The sequence below is a fragment of the Ciconia boyciana genome, chromosome 1, assembly GCF_034638445.1.
Source record: "Ciconia boyciana chromosome 1, ASM3463844v1, whole genome shotgun sequence".
In the NCBI taxonomy this organism is placed as follows: Eukaryota; Metazoa; Chordata; class Aves; order Ciconiiformes; family Ciconiidae; genus Ciconia; species Ciconia boyciana.
Window position 1 is genome coordinate 147,518,098 of NC_132934.1, and position 24,733 is coordinate 147,542,830.

The following is a 24,733-nucleotide window of genomic DNA, read 5'->3' on the forward strand; positions in this document are numbered from 1 at the left end:
ATTTCTAGTTTTAAGAATCAACCCTTTCGTACTGTTAAATCCTACCTACTTCATACCTTCAAGAATGACAGAAGGTGGGCTGTTTCTCAAAATGTAAGGAAAACCATGGCATTTTAGACCAAAGGTCTATCTACTGTCTTAGCCAGTAGCAGATGCATAGGAAAAAAAAGATGCAATCATAGAATATCTCAAGTTGGAAGGGACCCATAAGGATCATTGACTCCACCTCCCTGCTCCTTGCAGGACTGCCTAAAACTAAACCATATGACCAAGAGCATCATTCAGACGCTCCTTGAACTCTGACAGGCTTGGTGCCATGACCGGTTCCACGGGGAGCCTGTTCCAGCAACCAACCAGCCTGTCAGTGAAGAACCTTTTCCTAATATCCAATCTGAACTTCCCATGACGCAGCTTCATTCCATCTCCTTGTGTCCTATCACTGGTCACCAGAGAGAGGAGATCAGCACCTCCTCCTCCACTGCCCCCCCGAGGAAGTTTTAGACTGCAATGAGTTCACCCCTCAGCTTTCTCTTCTCCAAGCTGAACAAGCCAAGTGACCTCAGCTGCTCCTCCTAAGTTTTGCCCTTGAGGCCTTTCACCATCTTGGTCGTCTTCCTCTGGACACAGTCTAATAGTTTGATGTCCTCCTTATATTGAGGGGCCCAAAACTGCACACAGTACTTGAAGTGGGGCCGCACCAGTGCAGAGTGCAATAAACAGAGTATGTACAGAATGAACCTTCCTTGCCTTCATATACCTCCCAGTTCTCAGTAATGAATAGTTTATAAGTCCTAGGCCTGACTGGTATCCATACCATTATATTCAATAGTTCCTCCTGGATCTGGTCTTTGTGAATTTGCCTGATTCATTTCAGAACCCATTTACTCACTTGTATTTCACAATATCCAGTAGCAACAAGGTCCACAATTTAGCTACATACCAAGTGAAAAATACCATCTTTGTTTTAGATTTTGCCTCTTAATTTCATTTAGCAGCACCTAGATGGCACCTGTATCACCATGCCAAACTGAGAATTGGTTCTAATCCACATATGTAAAATCTAAGCAAGCAAAACAGTGAGCCCAAACAGGGCTGGAGCCAGGCTGACACACAGGCAGAGCAAGTGCACAAACACTTTGCATCACACCATACAAGACATGGTCTTGTAGTCTAGCAGGACCAACAAGACATGGTACTGCTAGAAGAAACAAAAATAGCCTTGAAGTTCAGACATCTACATTCCATTGTAAAGCATGGGATTCCTGTCCCCACTTTTATTTCCTGTCTCACCTGTCCTGCAACAAGTTAACTAGTGATACTGGATATGTTACAAATTAAGTTTTCCTTAGTTTGCCACTAAGCACTACTCTTACTCCAGTTCCCATGACTTGTCCACCCAATGCGACCAGAAGTGCTAACCACTGGACTTTGGCGATATAAAGTGCTACAGAATGGCAGCTGTCATGAAAAATTTAACTGTATGCGTCAATATTGGCACCTAGCTAGTGAAAAACTTCATTTTCACATTAGGTTCTCCAAATGGGGTGGGGGGAAAAAAAAAAAAAAACAAACCACAAAAAAAGCAAGAAAAACATGATGGAATGCCATGTTACAGTGCACAAGCAATGTAATTGTAGCATTTTCTTGTTCTGGAAGTTTGACTTGCAACCTTAGCTTTTTTTAAAGCTATAATTTTCAAGATGCATATTGAAATGCTCTGTAGAACGTACAAGTTTTCAACAGGTGACCCTGCTTTGAGCAAGGGGGTTGGACTAGATGATCTTCTAGAGGTCCCTTCCAATCTCAGTGATTCTCTGAATCTCAGATCTTGCCTTAACAGACCAAACCTCTGTTTGGATTAAATTTCTATTTCAGTTGTCAAAAAGAGTCAGTTTTAGGAAGAGAAGTGCAAATAGAAGCAAAGATGGCACTAAAATTCCAAAGATTTTTGTTTCACAGCCCACTAGGAAAGGAAATTAAAATGCAGAATATCAAAATACTACAAATTCAAGAAGAGAAGCTACAGGAAAGGAGGGGGAAAATTCAGACATTAACTGTAAACATTCTAAACAATGTGGTTTATCTAGGCTGTTAGATTACCCAGATCTTAATTCTTAAAGGAAATCTACTATAAGTAAGTCTTAACTTATTCAAGAATATCTTCCAAAAAAAGAAAAAAATCCGTGGGAAACAACCATGCTAATCTGCAAAGCGTGGTCATTTCATTGCTTACTAATTTCTACAATTTTATTTGATCTTTCATCATCCTTGTAGAATAGGGGTGGAATAATTTTACAATGTATTTTAAATAATAACAAACAATGCAAAATTGAACAGCCTCCAGAAAAGGCAAAGCAAACGTATATTTGCCTTGAAATGGTGAAAGAACATATGAATATAATTACCTTTAAAAGGCATTAAAACTCACATAGGAAAAAGCTGCCACTAAAGTGGCATTTGGACCTATTTTTGGATATTTATGCAGTGAAGAAAAAGCCCTAAGGAACAGAAGTGCAGCAGTGGTTTCCCATGGTTGCAATAGTGTACGGATATAAACAAAGCCTGTGCAAAAAGGTAATAACATCTGTTAGAGTTCAACAAATGCAGCTGAAAAAAATAAGATTTTCAGGAATACAGCATCTGCTTTCAGATCTGAAGCAGCAAGTTCAAGTTAAATACAGGGAACATGAGAAGAAGATGCAAAGCAAAAAACAGGAATGCAGAACACTGTCATAACATAGCCCTCTAATGTTACATAAGCAAAAGGTAGCCTCTGTGTCCTACATGAGCTAATGACTTCATTCCTCCCTTACTGAAAGTCCCCACTCTACCACACAGGTAAGAAATATCTTCTTCTCTCCAGTCATTTCTGTGATTAACCCAATTCAGTTCAGGACAGGGTTTCACAATGAGAAGCCTTTGGCAGCAACAGCAGGAATACAAGTATATTCTTGTAACACTCCACTCCCGTTTCTCCCTGCCCTTGCCCCCTGCATGTCAGCTCCTCAATCGTGAGGGCATACATCCACATGCATTGTGCTGTGAACCACAGCACCACATCAGAGAACAAGTTTAGCTTTTAAGAAGGCCAGCCAGAACAACAACAACAAAAAAAACAAAACCAAGGGACAATTCAAAACAGGACATTCAGATGCAAGTTATGTCAGTGTCATACAGTGTCGTAATTTTGTGCATATTACAGATGAAGCCTGGTTTGTAAAGTCTGAAAGAAAGTAGAATACGTGGCCTGGCAACCTGGGGAAATTTTTTCTTGTCCTTGGGTGAGCCTGTAAATCGTTGAAAAGGTCTAGATGGTTTGTTTTTCAGAAGAAGATAGGTAGTTGCCGTGTATAGTCAAAAGCACCCTTCTATGATATGTGTTCTTTATTTGGAGGACAGAAGGAATTTGTCCTCATTATCTCTAGGCCAAGGCAGACCACAGTAGCAAAATTTGACAGTGTTGTCCAAAACTCAAAGTGTCAATTCAGTCAATCATCCAGGTATGAAATCACCTGCTACAATGTTTCTGAAATAAGATTATTACTGTCACTTTCCATCTCACAAATACACTAGATGTTACCAAAGAGATAAGACACGACTCTGTCTGTTAAGTGATGTTCCCTTACCAGAAGCACCAGATAGTCACTGTGGCCCAGGTACATCTCAGAAGAGATCTTATAGATAGAGAAGCATTTCAGTCATTCAATTCTAGGGCTTGAGAAAAGAGCACAATCCTGAATTTTATCTTTGTGCTGAGATACTAAATTTGTCTCAGGTACATGGAAGTTTTCAAATCCTGTCAAGGATCTTTTCTGAAATCTAAGAAAGATTTTTATCATTGGTTTAATCCCATATAAAAACTTTGCTAGTCACTGCCATGAAAAGAGGCGTGTAAAATCCTATGATGGTGCCTGGTATCAGCAGCCCATACTCTTTGGGTACCAAAGCTTAGGGGCCAAAGACACAGGGATTGCAACAGCAGCTTAAATATCTCAAATTCTCACTGACAGGACAAGCTACCCTTCCAGACAGAAGAGTTGGCAGCATATCTAGAAGCTGTGTTCATCCTGATCAGTTTTGAGTGAGATGTCCAAAACAAAGGCTACCATCTGTGTAGCCCTTTAAAATTACCTGGTGAAGATAATGTATCATTTGGCACAACAGCCTTGTCTAGCTTTGATTTAAAAAAAAAAATATATATATATATATTACATACATACATATGTATGTATATGCTAAGATCTGTTGGTCTTTCTCCAGCTTGAGATGTGCAGTCAAATCTTTTGAGGACTAGGAATACACTCTCCAGGGCAGCTCCAGGACAGGGCGACTCTCAAGTTTTCGACAATTAGCGGAAAGAAGTGAACCTCTCTGTAGCCAGGATGATACTAATACACCTGAGTTGAGAGCAAGAGAGACAAAATATTCCTTTGTTTTCTTCTATCAAGAGATCTGCTGATCAAAGAGATCTATAATACAGGCCCAGAGCAAGAAGAGGTGAAAACACAGTCATGTTTGTTTTGTTGGAGAAGTTTTCCATATTGCACTCCAATATTAATACATCCAAAACAGGTTCAGCAAGGTTTGACCCAGTATGTGCACTCAGTGCTTAATTTGCTGAGGCTTTGTTCATACCAGCGCACAGGATGGTGCCTTACTGGGTGCTTGTGTCATGCTGACCCAACCAGTACAGAAACTTTTCTAAAGAAATAATAAAGGATTCTCCACAAAAGGAGGACAGAGGAAACACTATTGAAGATCGACATCTTTTAAATTAGCAGCCACTGCTTACATAAAGAGCTGACACAGTGACAGTAAAAGATAATTCAAGACATGCAAGTTTTTCTAGCCTAAGTGAATTGTATACACATGAAACAACAGAGTAAGATTTGAATAAGCAATAGGCAAGAAAGTGTAAAATATGGACTAGTGCTCCAAGAACAAATGGCTAGTCAATTACTGCCTAGTCAGATGCAATCAGTAGCATACAGAATTAGCAAAATGCTTTTGCATACCTGCAGTGTCTTCTGATTCTTACTGAAATAATTTGTCTTTCTGATATTTTTGGTCAAATCAAGGGCTTATAGTCTTTCCAATATACACTGATTACTGTTTGTACAAAAGACTGTGCTAAGTGCAGTCACTGATTAATGAAGTGGACTGACAATAATTTGTGATATATTTAGAACAAGTCTAAGATGTATTTTCTTCATGGTAAATGAGATCTCCCCACAGGAAAAAAAAAATTCATTTAGATACCAGAAAAGTATTTTAATTTCTCTCATATAGATATATACACACACACACGCTCTACTGAATATATGTTTGTTGTCCCACTATGATGATGTAAAGTACTTCAAAACCATGTTTCCCATGATTAATTAAAAACCATATTAAATAAAAATACTAGACAACCATTTTAATCTGGAGTCCATAGGTTCTTAAACCTAGAGCCTACAGTTTATTCTGAAAGCAAGTTCTCATACAGAGCAGCTTTATGAGATTTGAATTGCTTGTTTCAAGTCATCTGATGAGCCTATGAACTAGCTACATAGTGAAGAGGAATAAAAAGATCTTTAAGTATAGAGGTATAATGAATCATGCCTATTTATTAGTCATCCCAATGAATACCTGCAAATTATTCTGCAATAAAGTTATTTTAACAAATTGGAGAACACAGACATATGTCAGTTACTGGGAAAATTGCACAGTTTACTGTCAAGCAATTCTAGTAATTATTTAAATTGGTGATTAGATATCACATCAGCTGAGATATTTTAGAATTCCTTGAACTTCCAGTATGGAAATTTACTGTGTATAATTAAATTACTGAGAAATATCCATACAGTAAATGAATATGCAGATCTCTATTTAGCAACCATAATGCATCTATATTTACTAGCTTATCTGTTTACACATATTCATGCTGTTTGCAGAAGGCGTTACGCCTAATTTTCAACTTGTTTTCTGGCAAAAAAGTGAAATTTACAAGAAAGGAGTGAGATTGAACTGCTAAAAAAAATAGCAGGATTAAAAGAGTTTTTTAGGGTGCTTAGCACAAAGAGATTACAGTCCATGACTATGGCTTCCAGCCATGCTTCTTAAACACCATCAATTTGATTTTTCAAATAAAGTCAGCAAGAAAATACTAAAATCCTTTTAAAATGCCATTTTTCATATAATTCTCTTGTAGAAATATTTTTGTAAAGTCTTGCGCTTTTTTTTTTAATTGGTGCAAGCTATAGACAAAGCACAGATAGTAATTTTAAGCTTATTAGCAAAATTACCTAACCTCACACTATGACCATTTCTTGCTGTACTTAAAATGCACAGATGTTGAGCAGAGTCCGTACCTTTTTTCAGGAACTTTTGCCATCATTTTTTATACAAGCATAGCTAGTCAAAGTTCTAATGTATTTTTAAATAAGCCTTCATTAATGCACACATGTTAATGATAGCAATAGTCTAACACATTTTAGGCTAGGAAACCCCACAGACAAAGCTATTTTAAAAGCTAAAGCCCTTCCTTTTGTTTAAGAAGAAACAGAAGTCCACCAGGGGAGTAGGCCTTCCTTCAAACAGCCAGAGAAAATGCTTAATAAACCTACACTTTTCATCTTGCAGAAGGAAGCTGAAATATACAGCATAACTCAGAAAAAACACAGCATAGTTCAGGATGAAGTATTTACTTTTACTGTACCATATTATTCATTGAAAGAGTCCCCTGTAGCAATTACAAAACAAACTATAAGATACTGAACTTAAGAAAATATAAAACATGGTCAAAGAAATAGTAAAGCAGGGAAGACATAAAATTGGATGGAGTAAAGAAAAAGAAATATAAGCAAATATAAGGAATGGTTATAATAGGATAAGAATTTAAACTTAGGTTCTTCAAATTTTCCCAGGCGTTCATGGCTTGCAGTGCCCATAGCAGATATGTGAGTAAGCACATAGTGCTGCTCTCAAAGAGAGAGATAGAGATAAGATACAGAGGGTAACAGTATCCCACTCTGGCACAAACCACACGATTCTCCTTGGGCACAGAAGCAACAGCTCCCATGTTAAAATGTTCGGTTCCTTCATAGTCACTTTTGCAGAATCATCCCAAGATGAAAGAGCATTTCACACCACCTCAAAGGAAGGAAGTTATTTAGCTATGGAAAACTCAGGTATAGCAATATGGCTTGTCTAAGGCAACAAGAGAAACTTGTGCAGTTGGGGACAGAGTGTGGATTCTCTTCACTCCTATTCTAAGTTTTGCAGAAGATAGAGAATCAATCCAATGATAACACATGGTCGTCATAGCTCAGATCTCCTTAGGCAAAGCAAAACAAAACTTCAGTTTTAAACTTTGAAAAGAAGCCACACTAAAAGGCAATAAAATTATTCCAACTAATACAGGGAAGAAAAACCAGCATTCCAGTAATTCAGAATGAATTCTGTTCTCTTAATATTCTCAATCAACAGATGTTTTAAGAGCATTTTCTGCAGAAAAGCAGTATCTATCCTGACAGATAGTTTTTGACTGACTGTCAAGAAAAAGAAAACAGAGCAATTTCTATTAAAAAACATAAGAATCAGTTCTTAGGTATAGGTAAACAGTTTACAAACTTTTCAAGGAAAGCTTTAAAATGTGCTGATAATAGAACTAGAAGTATTAAAATGCTTATCTGATTTTCCACTGATTCATCCCTGAATGGACACTGGCTCACAGGATTAAAACCATTTTCACACTTATAATTAGAGGATTCAAGTTTTCACCTGTGGGACTCATAAACACTGTTTCAGTAGAGCACTATATGATTAGACGGATGAAGGTCAAACATATATAAAAATTTCCCACTCAGAGTTTTGAGAAAAACATACAGACCAAAATAACTGTATGCAATTCTCAGCAGCCAACAGAATTATTTCTGAAAGCATTCTATCATTTTCCTAAATTTGATTTCCACTAAATCAGAGCCAAACTGACCAAACTGTCCAACTGAACACTGTTTGAATTAATCCATGAAAAAGGTCTGGACTTACAATATCCACACTGTCCAGAAAACAAAATCAGTAACAATCTGTGCCTAACATCTCAAACTGCAGCACTCATTTGAGGAAGGACTAAGCAGTAGCATGAAGAGAATGGGAAGAATCCTCCCTACAACACTAGAGTACCTTAGCCACTATTTTGATGTTGAAGGAATAAGGTAATTAGCACATCTCTGTCACGAGATATAAGCATCAGAAGATTTGCAAAATAAGCAGTCCACTGAATCCGTGTCCACTATTCCCTTGATAAATAGAAAAAGCTGGGCTCTTCAGGATTGTTTCTCTCAGAAGCACAAGACTAAACACTGTCTCCTTTTCAGGGAAGGAGAAGACAGTCATCTGTCTACATCTTGAAGAAAAAGTGGATCCTCATCAATTCCTGAAAGGAGTGGTACTTGTAATTAAAGGCAGGTTAGAAACTGTATAAAAATATTTCAGTGATTACCTCTCCTATAAAGACAACCATAACACAATCCAGTTTTTCTTCAGGGGACAGCTTATCAATAAGGGAGTGGAGAGTTTCTGTAAGGTAAGACTTGACTTTTCTTTTCACTGTAGGTATTCCCATTACAATGGAAACTGAAATCAAACAAATCAGAAATGTACCTTCAGTGATTTCATACACAAGATAGAAAGCAAAAATCTTATCTCGTAATAAAGCATTGCTCAAGAAAAGCAAAGAGTTAAAACACGGAGATAACAGTAATTAAAAATAGTTTTAAAATATACCACCCATCATCAGGAGCATGATTAACATAATCACCACCAACACTCAGAGCAAACACAGCAAACAAAAAAAAAGTAATCCTAGACATGCCAGACTATTGCATAGGTAATAATCAACAACCATGGTGTTAATCAGATAAGGTGCACCAAGACTTACAGAGTGATTACACTCCCTAACTTAGTTTTATTTTCAAATTGGCATAACCATTCTTCACAATTCAAGTATTTAACTTCTCAGAAGTCGTCTTTTAAAATTACACTGCTGGAAAAAACTCTATTACTTTCCTTGCACCTGATTTGGGTTCTTCTAGAAAAACAAGTCCAGGTCATCAGGATTGCCCAGAAATTCCTCACTGAAATCTCTTATCCCTGTTAAAAGCACCTCAAATGCAAAGCAATCTGACCCCAGCAACAATGCTATTAACACCATCTTTCAGCTGGCCATTTGACTCCCCTGTTCCTTAACTTTCCCATAGTCTTTCTTCTGCACCCCACCCTGTACCCAGGGCTGGCTACCTACTAGGCACACAGCAGATAGCAGCAGGAACACTGTAAAAGGATAAAGCAGACTTAATGAAGTCAGCGCCAGCATTCCAAGCCATCTGTGTGAAATGATTTACCACATAATAAATATATAAAATCAAACAACGATTAAAAAATGTTGTTTATCCTTCCTTATAGAGCCTGCTTCGCCTAGCAACTACACATTAACAAGCTCTGAATTTTTAAAACAAACACTCAAAAAGCACAGTGACGAGGAAAGGGGAAGACAGGAAAATAATTTTAACTCAGAATTTCCTCCCCCTTTTTAATTAAATAAACCTGATTCCAATTTCTATTTTGTAATTTCAAAACTCTGTCATCTATTCCCAGTGGGATATAATACAGGCTTCACTTGAAACAATAAAGGAATAGGAGTCTTCTCCTTCCTGAATAACAATGTTGAAATAAATGGCATTTATAGTCAGAAAAATAACCCTATGGCTTGAGCCCGCATATTTGTCACACAGGAATGCCTTCTGTTAAAAGAAGGAGCAATCAAACTTAGTGAAGTAATGAAAAAAATACAGGCCAGGAGTTACCTAATGCTTCTTTCAAAAGCAAGGAGGAGAAGAAAATTTAAAAAAAAAAAAAAAGGCCTAGTGGACAATAACACGAGCCATTCAAGTCAGATGGCACACAGAGAAACAAGGATTCATTGGTGGGGCCTTCAAGCTTAGAGACACACAGAGACACATGCTTTGAGGTATATCAGTTTGGTTGGGCTTTAAGCTATTTATTTTCTAGAGCTCCAAGAGTGGGATCCCATGGAGCTATGCTTAATGACCAATGCTCAGAATTTGTGAGGATTAGGAAAAAAAAAGGGGATCAACAGTATTGCAGCACAACACTGATTTTTTTTTCACCTCCAATGACTGTCCACATTTTATTGATGCAATTATATCTGATTATCCTAGTTCTCCCAACTCTAAGTTATACATTGAAATATATTTTTCAAAAAAACAGAAACATCAAATCTAAAATAATTATATCCATGCATGGTTGCCCCACAAATCTGAAAAGCCAAAGGCATATGTCCATTATCAGTTCAGAACCTGTTGTTCAGAATCTTGAGCTTTGTTCCCTTTTACTTAGTTACAAAAAATTAATCCAAATGAAATGCTTCTTAATGTGTACCTTAACACAGGATGGGATGTGACTGAGATTATGCAGAAAGGAGCAAAGCTGAAGCCAGACTCCTTTCATCTTGGATTCAGTGTGAATTCTAAGAGATATCAATATCACACAAGCTAAATGAGATGTCCTTGATCTACCACGTAATGCAGTGAATTATATTACTAAAACTAGAAAGTCCTCCAGATATAAAACGTAAAATAAACATCGTATCAGCATACCTCCTGTTCTTCCAAGGCCAACCTGCACAGAAGGTTGAAGGCTTCCTTCATTTTTCAACAAATGAGGCAAATGGTAATAGATATTTGGCACTTGAAGAGATTTTCTACTTGTTAGCTCTTTTAACAATTTCAGTGTCTCATCTGCAAATATACATGAAATCAGTAATGTAGAAAACAAACAATATGAAGTTTTATGCAGTGGTAAATAATACAGAATTCCAAGCTTGGTCCTAACTGAAAAACAGAACAAATGATGCATTTTACTGAGATATTATATCTTGCGTATAAAGAAAGTCTTTTCTTGTTTTAATTTTTTAAATAAACTATGGCCAAGATTATTTTCCACTTGGTAACCTTGCTACAGATATAGTTAATACTTACCTCATCACACAAGACTTAGTGTGTAATCACAGAAGTAAAGAATGCTCCATTTATTTAGTTTGGGTGTTCCCCCCCCCCCCCAGCAAATCAAAATGGGAGGCTTATTTACCTAGATTATTTTTTACTTACATTTACAGAGCCCATCACCATGTAGTGATGGCTACTGCAAATAACTTTTCAAAGCCACAAATACATATTGGAATACACTGCACATACAGATACAAAACAAAAATAGCATTAAATATACAATTAAGATTTTGAGTATTTCTGCAATAAAATGAATGCTAACATGAATTTAATTTAGTCCATTAAAGTACTTAAAATAATTCTTGCTCTTTCTAAAAAGCTGCCTCTCAGGATGTCCAGGTGGCTCTCAAAGTTGCAAATAACAGTTTTTAAATTCCCCTGCTGTGCATGTAGATTTTCTTACATCAAGTGTGAAAACAACTCCTATTTCAAATGACAAATATGACAGCATATGGACCTTTGAAAACTTATGGGCTTTACAATATCAAGTTAAGTAAAAAACTGTACTCATGGTTTCCAAGAAAAAATTGAATTGTGCTGAAGTGAGAAAAGTAATGCCACGAACATCATTCCTCTCAGATTCTGAGTAGCTTTTACAAAACTGGAACAGTTTTCTTGTGAGTTTTGGGGGTTTTTTTAATATTTATTTTTCGGTGAAACTAAATTCCTAACCACTTATAATCTTGAAAAATGCTTTGTAAATAGATGCCAAAAGTAGAGATGCTGATTTTGATAGATTCCAATACAGGTACATTTTACTTTTCCTGCTAACATTTCCTTTAGCTTCAACTGCAAAAGCTGGACTGAAAATTCTCTCAAAATATGACAACTCTTTGTATGAACAAATAATGATTTCCATAAAACAATCTGGAATTCTTTCAGGTTCAAAGATAGCAAATACTACACAGTATTATGTACATTTAAGTACATTAAACTTAATAAAATCTATCTAACACTAAGTTTTGAGCACAAAAGCTCAGGAATTCAGACCTCACCTGACTTCCCATCATGGCTCCACATGGAAAAAAAAGGATGTCCCAGCTGGGATCCAGACATGGTAGAAAGTTTAAAATGTGCATCAGTAACTTCAGCTGCATCAGAAGAGATTAACTCCCTATGACTATATGTCTATAAGCAAGCTAACTCCTTTTTAGAAATAATTGTGGTAATAATCATAAATCCAGTATCAAACTTACATGACTTCCTCTATTGTTGTTCACTTTAACACCAAAAACATACACACAGAAGAGGAAGACATGAGTCACAGGCTATGTTAAATGTAACCTTTATCCATACCATTCCTGGAGATCCAGGGAACTACAGCGATCAGGTTGGATAGGCCATTAGTGCCAGACAGAGCAATCCATCCTTAATAACAGCACTGAGGACCTATAATTATAACCCTCCCCCCAAAAAAAAAGTTCTATAGAAGATAGTAACCCATAGCACAAATGCAAGTAGATAAGAGATTCAAAAAGCTTGATCCAGTGTTTTGATTTGCAAAAATCTTCGGGTTTATATTCCTCATTAGGCCAATACAGTGAAATTTCTGCAACCTACCAAATCAGACATCTCACCAGAAAGTTTATGTTTATTTGTTATTAATTTTCCATCTAGAATAGTCAGAGTGACTAAAGCAGTAATAGTGTGATTTTAAGTTAACTTCAAACTAGTGAGTAGTGCGAAGGCATTCTCTAATATTGCCAAACACAGCTCTCAGTAAACTTGAGCATCAGCCTCCAAAATGGGTAAAAAGTTATGGAAGACTTTACCAGTTCAACATTTAATCACGTAGCTATTAAAAATGACATTATCTGTACATTTTACAAATCATAACCAATACCTTAGATAGCCTGTACATTTTTACATCTTCCAGCTGACTTTTAAACATATTTTAATTGCTTCAAGTTCATCCATTTCTTAAATGCTGTCTGCTCACCTTTCCCCTCAAGCTCTATTTAAAAAGTGATGTAAATTATTGTCAAAATATATTCAGTATGTTAAATAAGTAACCAGAAGTTTCAAACTTTTGGAGCTAGGCATGGAATAAGTATTCAGTCCCTAAAGTCATAAGAATGAAGAGTGGGTGGATCATTAGGAATAGAAATTGGAAAAACAAAAAAACAAAAAAATCCCCACCAGATATAAGGTATTACAGATTCTTTATTTGCATGGCTGAACAGTTTCATTTGGCCTTCTTGGTACTAATTTCTTATTCTATAGTAATAAGAAGATATATTAGTAGTGGAGAGTTATAAAAGAATAGCTCAATCACAGTATGTACCTGAAAAATTATTCATTGCATTCTTACTCCCATTTGTTTCTGCTACTGCACGCCTGAACTGCTCCAAGATAGCATTCAGCTCAGAAGAGCGTTGCAGAGTGCGATGCTCAGCTATACGAAGACGTTCCTTCAAAGCATGAAATTCCCGTTGATATGCAATCAACTTTTCTAGAGAGAAAAAAAGATGATCCTGGTTATTTTTTGAAACAAACACCTACAGACAGATCCAACAAGGGTCAGGGACTGCTCAGCGATGTAGCACCTGAAATTCAACTGAGAAGGGCACAGCCCAGCACCATCCCACCTGAGTTAGGCACCTTAGCATTTACACACCATACAGAGGGAAGAGTGAGCTGCACCAGACAGGGATGCAAAGCAGGCATTGAGTGGGGTATGCCCTCACCGTAGCCACAGACAGGGGCAACCTTTGAGTCCTCATTACCCAGCACCACAAGGCAATTCTGAATCTTTTCTTGGAACAGATGCCCACAAACCCTTTCTTTTGAGAAGCAGATAGGAGTGGTGCCTTACAAAAGCACAGGTTATGCATTTTGAAAGCCCCCTCTGAATACTTTGCAAGAATGAGTGGAATTTGACAATATTTCAGACATACAAATTTCAAACCCAAGTTCTAACTTAATGACATTGTCGCAGCCTGCAAGAACAAAATTTTGATCAAAATCCTGCTAGTGTAGATACATACATGTATTCTTTGAAAGGAGACCAAAAGGGAGAGGGAAACACCAAAACTCATTTGCTGATATGTTGCCTATACCCTTGCCACCCCAGTGAAGTAAGTATCTCTGGTTTGTGCATCTTTCCTTCTTCCTATTGGTCATTTCCTCAAATTTCCTGCTCACCACCATCACACTCCTTCAGCCCATCTACAGATATGGACTGGGGTATCTTAAGTGATTTTATACCTTGTAATCAATATTCCAACCACACAGCTGTCAACCACAGACATATCTTTTTTGTTATTTACCTACCTATTCCTAGCCTTTTAGTATTGCAATGGTAGGGAAGTAGAAGTTTCGTAAGCAATTTGAATCTCTTCCTATTGCTACATTACAGTAACACATGAAGTAAAAAAAGGAATTACAGTCAACTTTCTCTTGTTAATAATGCTGCATTTCCTCCAACTTCTTTCAATTTACATTTATTTTCTTTTTTGTAGTGGGAATGCACTGTTCTGATTATGTTTAGAAAACATAATTAGCTAAAATGCCCTCTGTTTTGAAGACAGAAAAATAAAAATATAGTTCACTACCTCTTAAAAACATTTCCCTTGCCAGCCTTATTTTCTTTTTTTCATTAAAACCAAATGGTTATTGCTTTCGTGCCAACAAACCCAGAACACAGATGCTGGCCCACAATACAGTGCTAGGCACACTACACACTGACAACTGAATCCAGACTGCTATTTGAAACAGGACTTGGTGCTGTAGTCAGCAGTATTGAGAAGGCCAGGAAAATCTTCTGGTGTTTCTGGCATGAAGGGCATTCTTACTTGCCAATGATAACCCAAAGAAATCAAAGATTGCTTGGAACCATGTCTACTAGCTACAGTAAGGTTACAAAACATTTTAACAGCTAAATGAATATAGAATTGTATTAGCATAGACACCACACAAGTATGTGAATGACATCCCCTCCCCAAAATGAATGGATGATAGCAGGTTATATAGATCCCTGTTAATTTCTGTCTAAACAGGGAAGAACAGGTGAGCAACCAAAGGACATGCAAGGTTTTACTTCTATAGCAGGGAATAGCCTCAGAAGCAGCCTGTAGCATCAGGTCTCCCTTCTTGTCTTTCTTCATGATACAAGATAGCAGACAAACTTTGGTACTTCTGTTCTTCCTACTTTGAAAAGACTAAACTTGTCTGTGGCAGAGTCTGTATTTCTCCTGGGAAAATAGTGAGAACCCTATGGAACCTGTGGCTCAGGCTCCAGCACCTCAAGTAGGATGAAATCAGGTCTTCCTCTCTCAACTTAGACAAATTCTTGGCAGAGACTATTTCTTTTCCGACACTTACTAAAAGATATCAGCACAAGACATCACACACAAGTGCTCTGATGATTCTGGTGCTCTAAGGAATAGCAGAGGCCTGGAGGGAACAATTTACCTAGGAATATGTCCAAGAGTGGAGAACCGCACTAGTTCCCCTGCCACCTCCACCTAGCAAACTCCATAAGGCAAAATCAGAAATATCTTATTACTAAACTCAGTTGTAAACAGAGATTAAGATTTTTCTACCTCCCTAATTCAGGTAGGTAGTACATAAACTGGAATTACAGGACCCTTGTAATTTCACAGCAAACTAAAGATCTGTTGTAAAACCACAAGAAACTTAGAAGTCAGCTGAAATGGCAGTTATATCATGTGAAGAAATGAAAACTGTAGTTTTGTATTAAGAACTACCAATAAAAACCCCTTACTGAGGAGATGATACTTTCAGAGGAGGTGGCCATTATAACACCTTTAATTTACAATTAATATAATATGTCAAAAATAAAAAGGTAATTAATTTCTTTTAAAATAAATTTAAAATTATATATGTAGAAGTAAACTTTTATTTTCATAACTTATCATAGCAGTTTTTGAGCAAAGAACATAGGATCCCAACTGTGGCACTGTAAAATAGAATCACAGAATCATAGAATCATCTCCATCTACAAGAAGAGCTTAAAGGATGATCCAGGAAATTACAGGCCCATCAGCCTTACTTCAGTCCCTGAGAAAGTTATGGAACAGATCCTCCTGGGGGCTATCACAAGTCAAATGAAGCACATGATTGGGAAAAGCCAGCATGGATTCACCAAGGGCAAATCGTGCTTGACAAACCTGATCGCCTTCTACAACAAAGTAACCTGCTCGGTCAACGTGGAGCAAGCGGTGGACATTGTCTACCTGGATTTCTCCAAGGCTTTCGATACAGTTTCCCACAGCCTCCTCCTAGAGAAACTGATGCGTTACAGTCTAGACAAGTGGTCTGTTCAGTGGGTGGGGAACTGGCCAACGGGCTGCACCCAGAGGATTGTGGTAAATAGCTCCTTTTCAAACTGGCAACCTGTCACAAGTGGGGTCCCCCAGGGATTGATATTGGGCCCAACGCTGTTTAATATCTTCATGACTGATCTGGATGATGGGATCAAGCGTACCCTGATGAAGTTTGCCAATGACACCAATGATGAGTGGGGAAGTGGACACCTTGGAAGGGAGAGCCACCCTGCAGAAAGACCTGGATAGGCTGGAAGAGTGGGCTAACAAGAACCTTATGAAGTTCAGCAAAGATAAATATAAGGTCTTGTACCTGGGAAAACATAATCCAGGACTGCAGCACAGGCTGGGATCTACCCAGCTGGGGAGCAGCTCTGTGGAAAGGGACCTGGGGGTCCTGGTGGACAACAAGCTCAATATGAGTGAAGTGTGTTGCTGCGGCAAACAAAGCCAACAGGATGCTGGGTTACATCAACAAGGGCATTACCAGCAGAGAGAAAGAAGTCATTATCCCACTCTACTCAGCGCTTGTCAGGCCACACCTGGAATAGTGTTCAATTTTGGTCCTCGCCATACAAAAAAGATGTGGACAGGCTGGAGATGGTCCAGAGAAGGGCCACAAAGATGATCATGGGGAGCCTGCCATATGAGGAAAGGCTGAGAGAACTGGGTTTGTTCAGCCTTGAGAAAAGAAGGCTTAAGGAAGACCTTATCACCATGTTCCAGTATTTAAAGGGTGGCTACAAAGCAAATGGAGACTCCCTTTTTACAAGGAGTCACATGGAAAAGATGAGGGGTAATGGGTACAAGTTACTCCTGGGGAGATTCCAATTGGACACAAGGGGAAAATTTTTCACAATGAGAACAATCAGCCATTGGAATAATCTCCCCAGGCAAGTGGTGGATTCCCCAACACTAGGCGCTTTTAAGATTCAGTTGGACAGGGTGCTGGGCCATCTTGTCAAGACCATGCTTTTGCCAAGAAAAGTTGGACCAGATGATCCCTGATGTCCCTTCCAACCTGGTATTCTATGCTTCTAAGAAAGTTGTTCCCAGTGGAAGTATTACAAAGTAGTTCAGTTCTGAGGCTCCCAGTGAACAGTACTGGTATTGCATTTATGGTACCTGAGATGTCAGAAGCATGAATTCCTTTAAGAAACACTGGTTACTTGGTTCAAAGTAGTCAACTTCTCACAGTTGCTTTAACCAGACACATCTGGGTTACAGAAGCTACTCTAAAAGATACCTAAACTCCTGAAACCCATCCTTCAAAAATGTACGACTGATTTTTTTTTTGTTAGGTCACAATATTATTCAGCCAAGTAAAACTAGAAAATGCTAACATTACAAATATAATCATATTTTAAGTCCACTACCTTATGAGTATTTTTCTAGTATTTACACAAAATGAAGTTAAAATCCTTCTTTGCAAGAACTTAAGTAATTTAAACCATTTACATCTCTAACACTAACAGAGCTGGCACTCTTCATATATTTGGAGATTAATGTGTAATTTGGCCTTTTGGTACTTGTTTTATAACATGACTGCCTGTACTTTGAAACAAAACAAATTAAATTTAAATTTCTAGTAGTTACATCTTTGGCATACTTGCAGTATTTCAAAGCATTGATCAACTGCTCAGATACTTATTACTTAAAAACAAACAAACAAAAAACCACAACGGCAGCAATATCAAATTTCATCTCATACTGAAAGGCACTTGCAAAGGAGAAAATACTTCTTCGGCTCTTACAGTACCACCAATAGTAGTCACCACCTGTCCCAGACTTTAGAAAAGTAAGTGTCCCTTAAGGCATCAGGAGTTTATAAATACGGTAATTTGATTTTTCAGATTCTTGACTCCTAAATACTTGGGAATGAGCCTACAAGATTAAATTTAATGATCTATTTTTATTTATTTAAACTTTGACTTAGTTCAAGTTTGGTATTTGCTTTTTTTTCCTCCTCTCCAAAATATGAAATAATTTGAAAGCTAAATCTTTTCATCAAAAAATTAGGACTTTTTGAGAAGAACATGTTACTACATTACAGAAAAGTCCCATTTATATTTTAAATTTCACTTCTTTCCCCACAAGGAGGAAGGAACCAAAATTTGCAAGTGACTGTAGAAGCTTCTCCAGAAATTCAAGGCAGTCTTTCTGAAATATGTATGTATGATGAAAGGCCAACACTCAATTAGTGTTGAAACTGGCCAGCGCTGTATCTGACAACAAGAAGGGCTTTGTCAAGTACATTAATAGCAAAAGGAGGTCTAAAGAAAACATTGGCCTGATACTTGTTGATTATGGTCACCTGACTAGCAGGGACAAAGATGAAGTGGAGGCATTCAATGCTTTTTTTGCCTCAGTCTTTAAAAATACGGATAGACCTTGGGCTGCCCAGTCCTCTGAGTCAGAAGACCACGAGTGTGGGAATAGTGACTTTCCATTTGTGGACACCGAAATTGTAAGGGACCAGCTGTATCAGCTGAACGTTCACAAGTCCATGGGGGCTGAGGGTATTCATCCCAGAGTACTGAAGGAGCTAGTGGATGTTATGGCAGGACCCCTCTTGAACATCTACCAAAGGTCTTGGGAGTCTGGGGAGGTCCCTGCCGACTGGAAGCTAGCCAATGTTATTCTTGTATCAAAAATAGCATGGCCAGCAGGACTAGGAAAGTGATTCTCCCCCTGTACTTGGCACTGGTGAGGCCGCACCTCGAATACTGTGTTCAGTTTTGGGCCCCTCACTACAAGAGAGACATGGAGGTGCTGGAGCGTGTCCAGAGAAGGGCAACGAAGCTGGTGAAGGGTCTAGAGCAGAAGTCTTATGAGGAGCGGCTGAGGGAACTGGGGTTGTATAACCTGGAAAAAAGGAGGCTGAGGGGAGACCTTATCACTCTCTACAACTACCTGAAAGGAGGTTGTAGAGAGGTGGGGGTCGGTCTCTTCTCCCAGGTAACAAGTGATAGGACGAGAGGAAATGGCCTCAAGTTGCACCAGGGGAGGTTTAGATTGGATATTAGGAAATTTTACTTCACTGAAAGGGTTGTCAAGCATTGGAACAGGCTGCCCAGGGAAGTGGTTGAGTCGCCATCCCTGGAGGTATTTAAAAGACGTTTGGATGAGGTGCTTAGGGACATGATATAGTGGTGGTCTTGGTAGCGTTAGGTTTATGGTTGGACTTGATGATCTTAAAGGTCTTTTCCAACCTATACAATTCTGTGATTCCGTGATTCCAATTTACAGAAAGGGCGTGAGGGAAGACCCAGCAAACTACAGACCTGTTAGTCTAACCTCAGTTCCTGGAAAAGTTATGAGAAGATTATACTGGGTCCTATTGAAAGGCATTTAAAGAACAATGCAATCATCAGGCATAGTCAACATGGGTTCACAAAGGGAAAGTCCTGTTTAATTAATTTTATATCCTTCTATGATAAGGTCACCCACCTAGTGGATGAAGGGAAGGCAGTGGATACATTTTGGGGGGATTTTAGTAAAGCTTTTTATACTGTCCCTCACAGCATCCTTCTGGACAAGTTGTCCAACTGTGAGATGAGCAGGTTCACAGTACGCTAGGTGAAGAACTGGCTGAAGGGCAGAGCCCAAAGGGTTGCAGTGAATGGGGCTACATCTGGCTGGTGACCGGTCACCAGCAGTGTTCCTCAGGGCTCAATTCTAGGGCCAGTTCTGTTCAATACATTGATCAATGACCTGGATGCAGGAGTGGAATGCACCATTAGCAAGTTTGCTGACAATAGCAAACCAGGAGGTGCTGTTGACTCTCGAGAGACAAGAGGCTTCACAGAGGGATCTAGACAGATTGGAGCATTGGGCAATCATCAATGGCATGAAATTTAACAAGTCCAAATGCTGGATTTTTCACCTGGATGGAGTAATGCTGGGCACAAGTATAAATTGAGAGACGAGTGGCTGGAGAGCAGCCCTGTAGAAAGGGACCTGGGGGTGCTGGTTGACAGCAGGCTCAACATGAGTCAGCAGTGTGCCCTGGCAGCCAAGAGGGCAAACCGCATCCTGGGGTGCATCAAACACAGTATAACCAGCCAGTGGTGGTTATCCTACTGCCTTCGGCACTGGTGCGGCCTCACCTTGAGTACTGTGTGCAGTTCTGGGCCCCACAATTCATGAAGAATGTTCAGGTCCTGGAATGCATCCAGAGGAGGGCAACAAAGCTGGTGAAAGGGCTGGAAGGCATGTCCTATGAGGAGCTGCTGAGGCCTTTGGGTTTGTCTAGTTTGAAGAAAAGGAGGCTGAGGGGCGACCTCATTGCTCTCTACAGCTTCCTGAGGAGGGGAAGTGGAGAGGGAGGTGCTGATCTCTTCTCCCTGGGATCCAGTGACAGGACATGTGGGAACGGTTCAAAGCTGCGTCAGGGCAGGTTTAGACCTGGCATTAGGAAGCATTTCTTTACCAAGAGGGTGGTCAAACCCTGGAACAGGCTTCCTAGAGAGGTGGTCGATGCCCCAAGCCTGTCAGTGTTTAAGAGGCATTTGGACAATGCCCTTAATAACATTGTTTAACTTGGTCAGCCCTGAACTGGTCAGGCAGTTGGACTAGATGATGGTTGTTGGTCCCTTCCAACTGAAATAGTCTGTTCTATGACAAGCTGACTTGTAAGCATTGTATATACAAAAAAAATCAACAGTTCAAAACGCGTTTGACCATTTAGTGTTTTATTGTTCAAAGGTTTCTCTAAAACCTAAAGAAATTGAACTGATTTCTTGTCAAAAAGTATCAAACCACTTTTTTTATTGCTGTTACAGTAAGAAGAAAAATACTGAGCCTAAAACCATAAAGGAAACAGTCACAGAGATCAGTGGTCACCATCATGAAAAAAAGTTTCTGTTTCTACAATATTATAAATTACTTTTCTTCTTATGCTGAAACCCAGGGTAATTTAAGAAAACAAATGAAGGAATTCAGACAGTAAGTTATTGGCCTTATACAGCTGATGGAAGAACCCCAAACATATCTGTTCTCTGACAAATAAAACATCCCTCTAACAGCAGCTGTAGCCAATATCAAACACATTTGATCTCCAATAGTTTCAGCATACAGTCATGTTTTCATTTAAGAATAATACACTATTTTACACTGAAATGAGACAGTGATGCTTTTTCATACTTTGCTCTGGAAGCCAAAAAGATCAAATAAAAATAACTAGCCCTCATATTTCAAATGAAAATATCTTGTTAAGAAATTACTTGAGAACTGAAAGCATTAATTCTTCATCTTTTTCTCTTAAACTCTAGTATTTTCAGCAAAACTCCAGAAGCTAAAACCTAAATATTTTAGCTGGCTTGATGCTGTGCACCTCTTGGAAAGTTAACACTATGTCAACTCATTCAGTAGTTTGTCTTCTCAACTTTTCTCCCTTGTTGCAAGATGTTCTCCTAAATATGCAGAACCTAGGCAAGCTCACTTGAAAGTTGATGCAGTATTTTGAAAATTAAAAATTCAAATCAAACTGTGAAGGTTTGCAAGTTTTTGACCAGAGATGGAATCTCAGCTCTCAGCCTACTCTTCCTTCTCTGGGTTATTTATGGTTCTCCTACTAAACAACTGTTAAAACAAAGTCATTCCAAAAAGACACCATTAGCCTAAGTTACAAACTCAGTCCATTCTCCTCTTAGACACAGACAGTCTCGATTACATCATTTGATTTTTGCTCCAAATTTAGACAGCTCATAAGCTAAGTTTTAAACCAGGTGCCAATTTCCTAAGTTCAATGTGGAGCTTCTGAACCCATTATTTCTAAGAGCAAAGAGCTTTCCCTTGGGATAAAAAAAGGGCATCAAGGTAAAGGAACAAGAAAACATGCTGCAGTTTGAATTTACAAAAGCATTTTGCAGATTATCTCAGCTCAACTAAAATAGCAAAAGAAGTCTGAATTGTAGGTAAATTACCTGCACTGGCAGAATGATTGCTGTATCATAATTCCAAATGAAACACATACTGAACAACAAAATGGCAAAAATACCCTGGAAACACAACCAAAGAAATTCTATGGCTATTCAGCTTCAGTGCCATTAAAAATCATCAACAGCTCTTAGTTTTTTCTTCATGGATTTTTTTTTAGCAAAATGAAATTTTTTAATGCCCCAAGCCTTCAGTGTTTAAGAGGCATTTGGACAATGCCCTTAATAACATGGTTTAACTTTTGGTCAGCCCTGAATTGGTCAGGCAGTTGGACTAGGTGATCGTTGTAGGTCCTTTTCAACTGAAATAGTCTATTCTATTATGAAAACTATGTGAGGAAACTACTTTGGGTGCACTTTTAAATTGAATGGAGTACAGACATCTATAGAATCAGCAAAATTCTGCTGCCTCTAACTATTTGAAGTTTCACCATAAACCACCCACAAAGGAAATGGAGATGGGTCAGTATCAAAGAAAGAACCTAGGCACCTAACCTTCAATCACAATGCACTTTTGAAACCCATATATATATGGGTTTCAAACTGTACAGAAAGTACAGTTGAACAGGATTCCTGGTCAAGATACTGGTATTATTAAAGCAACAATCACCAGAAAATACTCAATTCACTATTTAGAAGGCTGAAGAAGTACTTAGATCCACCAATGAGGTTGAAGGTGCAATTTAATATTCTTGAGAGCATGTAAGTACATGACAGTCTTGACCAAAGCTGTACTTATATTGATATATGAGAATTCAGAAGATTTTATTTACATATCTTAGGCAGTAGCAGAAGAGGAACACAGAGGAGCACGTATTGAGATGATATGCATATGCATCCATCTTTGTTAACATTGCACCAGGGAAAGGAGGTACAGGCACTACAGAATCAGAGATGTTTGTGACCCTCTAGAGATGCCTCTCAAGAAATGGGCTAAATAGTGGACAAAGGTCCAGAAACTCTCTGAAAAGGGAAGTTTGCATTTCTGGCAATCTCTGCAAAGTTTCTGGCTCCATGTAGCCTGCAACAGCCATAGTATGATAGCCTGTGACTCCAGTAAAAACCATGCCACTCACTACAAGAAAACACAGATCTGTGGCTGCTGTGTAATATGCCCCCCCGCCTTTTTTTTTTTGGTGAGGGGGAAGGTAGAAGAAAACAGAATTGCATGAAGACCCTTACAAACCCCAAGAATGTTTCAGTGATTCTCAGTTAGTGTTACCATTCTCCCTCAAGGAAAGCCTTTTACTGTCTGCTCAAAGAAGCACCATCTACAACATAAAAAGCAGTATGAAAGCTTTGCAGGCTGTTATTTATCTTACCAATCAAGCAGGTTCACAAATATGTTAAATCACAGGCCATTTTGACAACTAGAAATAGAACATACTGAACTAAGGTGACTGTATTTTAAAAAAAAAAAAAAAGGCAAGCTATAATTTACTCTAGAGCTCTGTGGTGGTATGGCTGGTTGTCTCCAAAGGCAGATGCATCAGACAAGACCAGGAAAAGCTTTATGACCTTTCCATATCAACAGCAGGCACTTGAGTCTTCCTTCAAACTGCAAATCAGGTAAATACCCAAAGTGATGGATCTGCCACATAGAGAAAAAGGTAATCAGCCACAGATTTGGCACTCATAAAAGACAGCAACACAAGTACAGAGGGCTTAGCTTTATCACATTGTAGGCCTGATTTATATTTCCTGCTCTTACCCAACTGAACTCTTGAAACCTCTCACTCTCTTTGTTCATTAAATAGGAACAGGAAGAATTGACTGCCATCTGACACACAGACAAAAGGCTTTCGTTGGCAACAAAGCATTGCACACAAATATTCAATTAGTAAACAGGTAAGAGCAGGAACAGATACCTGATGCGGCAGGACCTTTCCTGTATCCAAGAGGGGGATATTCAAATCATTATTCAAATGAACAGCGTCTCACTGGCAACAGTACCAAATTCATCAATGTAACAGTTAAGTTTATGGCCCACCCTAGTGACAACCCTTTCAGTTTTCTTCTTCCAGCCCCAGGGTTCCCTCTCCTTAGACCCTCACTCAAAACCAACATAGCCTGCACTTTCTGAAAAAAAAAAAAAAAAACCAAAAAAAACCCAAAAAAGACTTCAGCTGAAGCAAATTGTGCTAAAAGTTAAAGGTTCCACAGCAAATGTCTCATTTTTGTGTATAGTCTGTTGAAGAGTTATTAATGCCATTAAATAAATGTTTGAATCTGTGAGAATACGCTGTAGTAAGTGCTAATTCAGGTACTTTTGTGATTAGTTATTCCACAACTCATTTACTCCCATTATAAAAACCCCACAGTAGTTACCATCATGCCACAGGCCAGAGATAGTAACAAGCTTCGTGTATTAATTCATTACACATGCATCAAGGATGTTGATCAATTTACAGGGTGATACAAAATAGAGGTCTTAATG

General features: G+C 38.5%; 1 protein-coding gene across 1 annotated transcript in view; it reads right to left on the bottom strand.

Annotated features, from left to right (window-relative positions):
• The window catches only part of MGAT4A (alpha-1,3-mannosyl-glycoprotein 4-beta-N-acetylglucosaminyltransferase A), an 85,858-nt gene that overhangs the window by 39,040 nt on the left and 22,085 nt on the right, over positions 1 to 24,733 (bottom strand). Inside the window, exons 3-5 of the mRNA XM_072849661.1 lie at positions 13,354 to 13,521; positions 10,662 to 10,802; positions 8,486 to 8,619 (exon numbers count right to left, since the gene is read on the bottom strand). Of these exons, the coding sequence (XP_072705762.1) occupies positions 8,486 to 8,619; positions 10,662 to 10,802; positions 13,354 to 13,521 (443 nt within the window). The remainder of the gene's footprint in view (positions 1 to 8,485; positions 8,620 to 10,661; positions 10,803 to 13,353; positions 13,522 to 24,733) is intronic.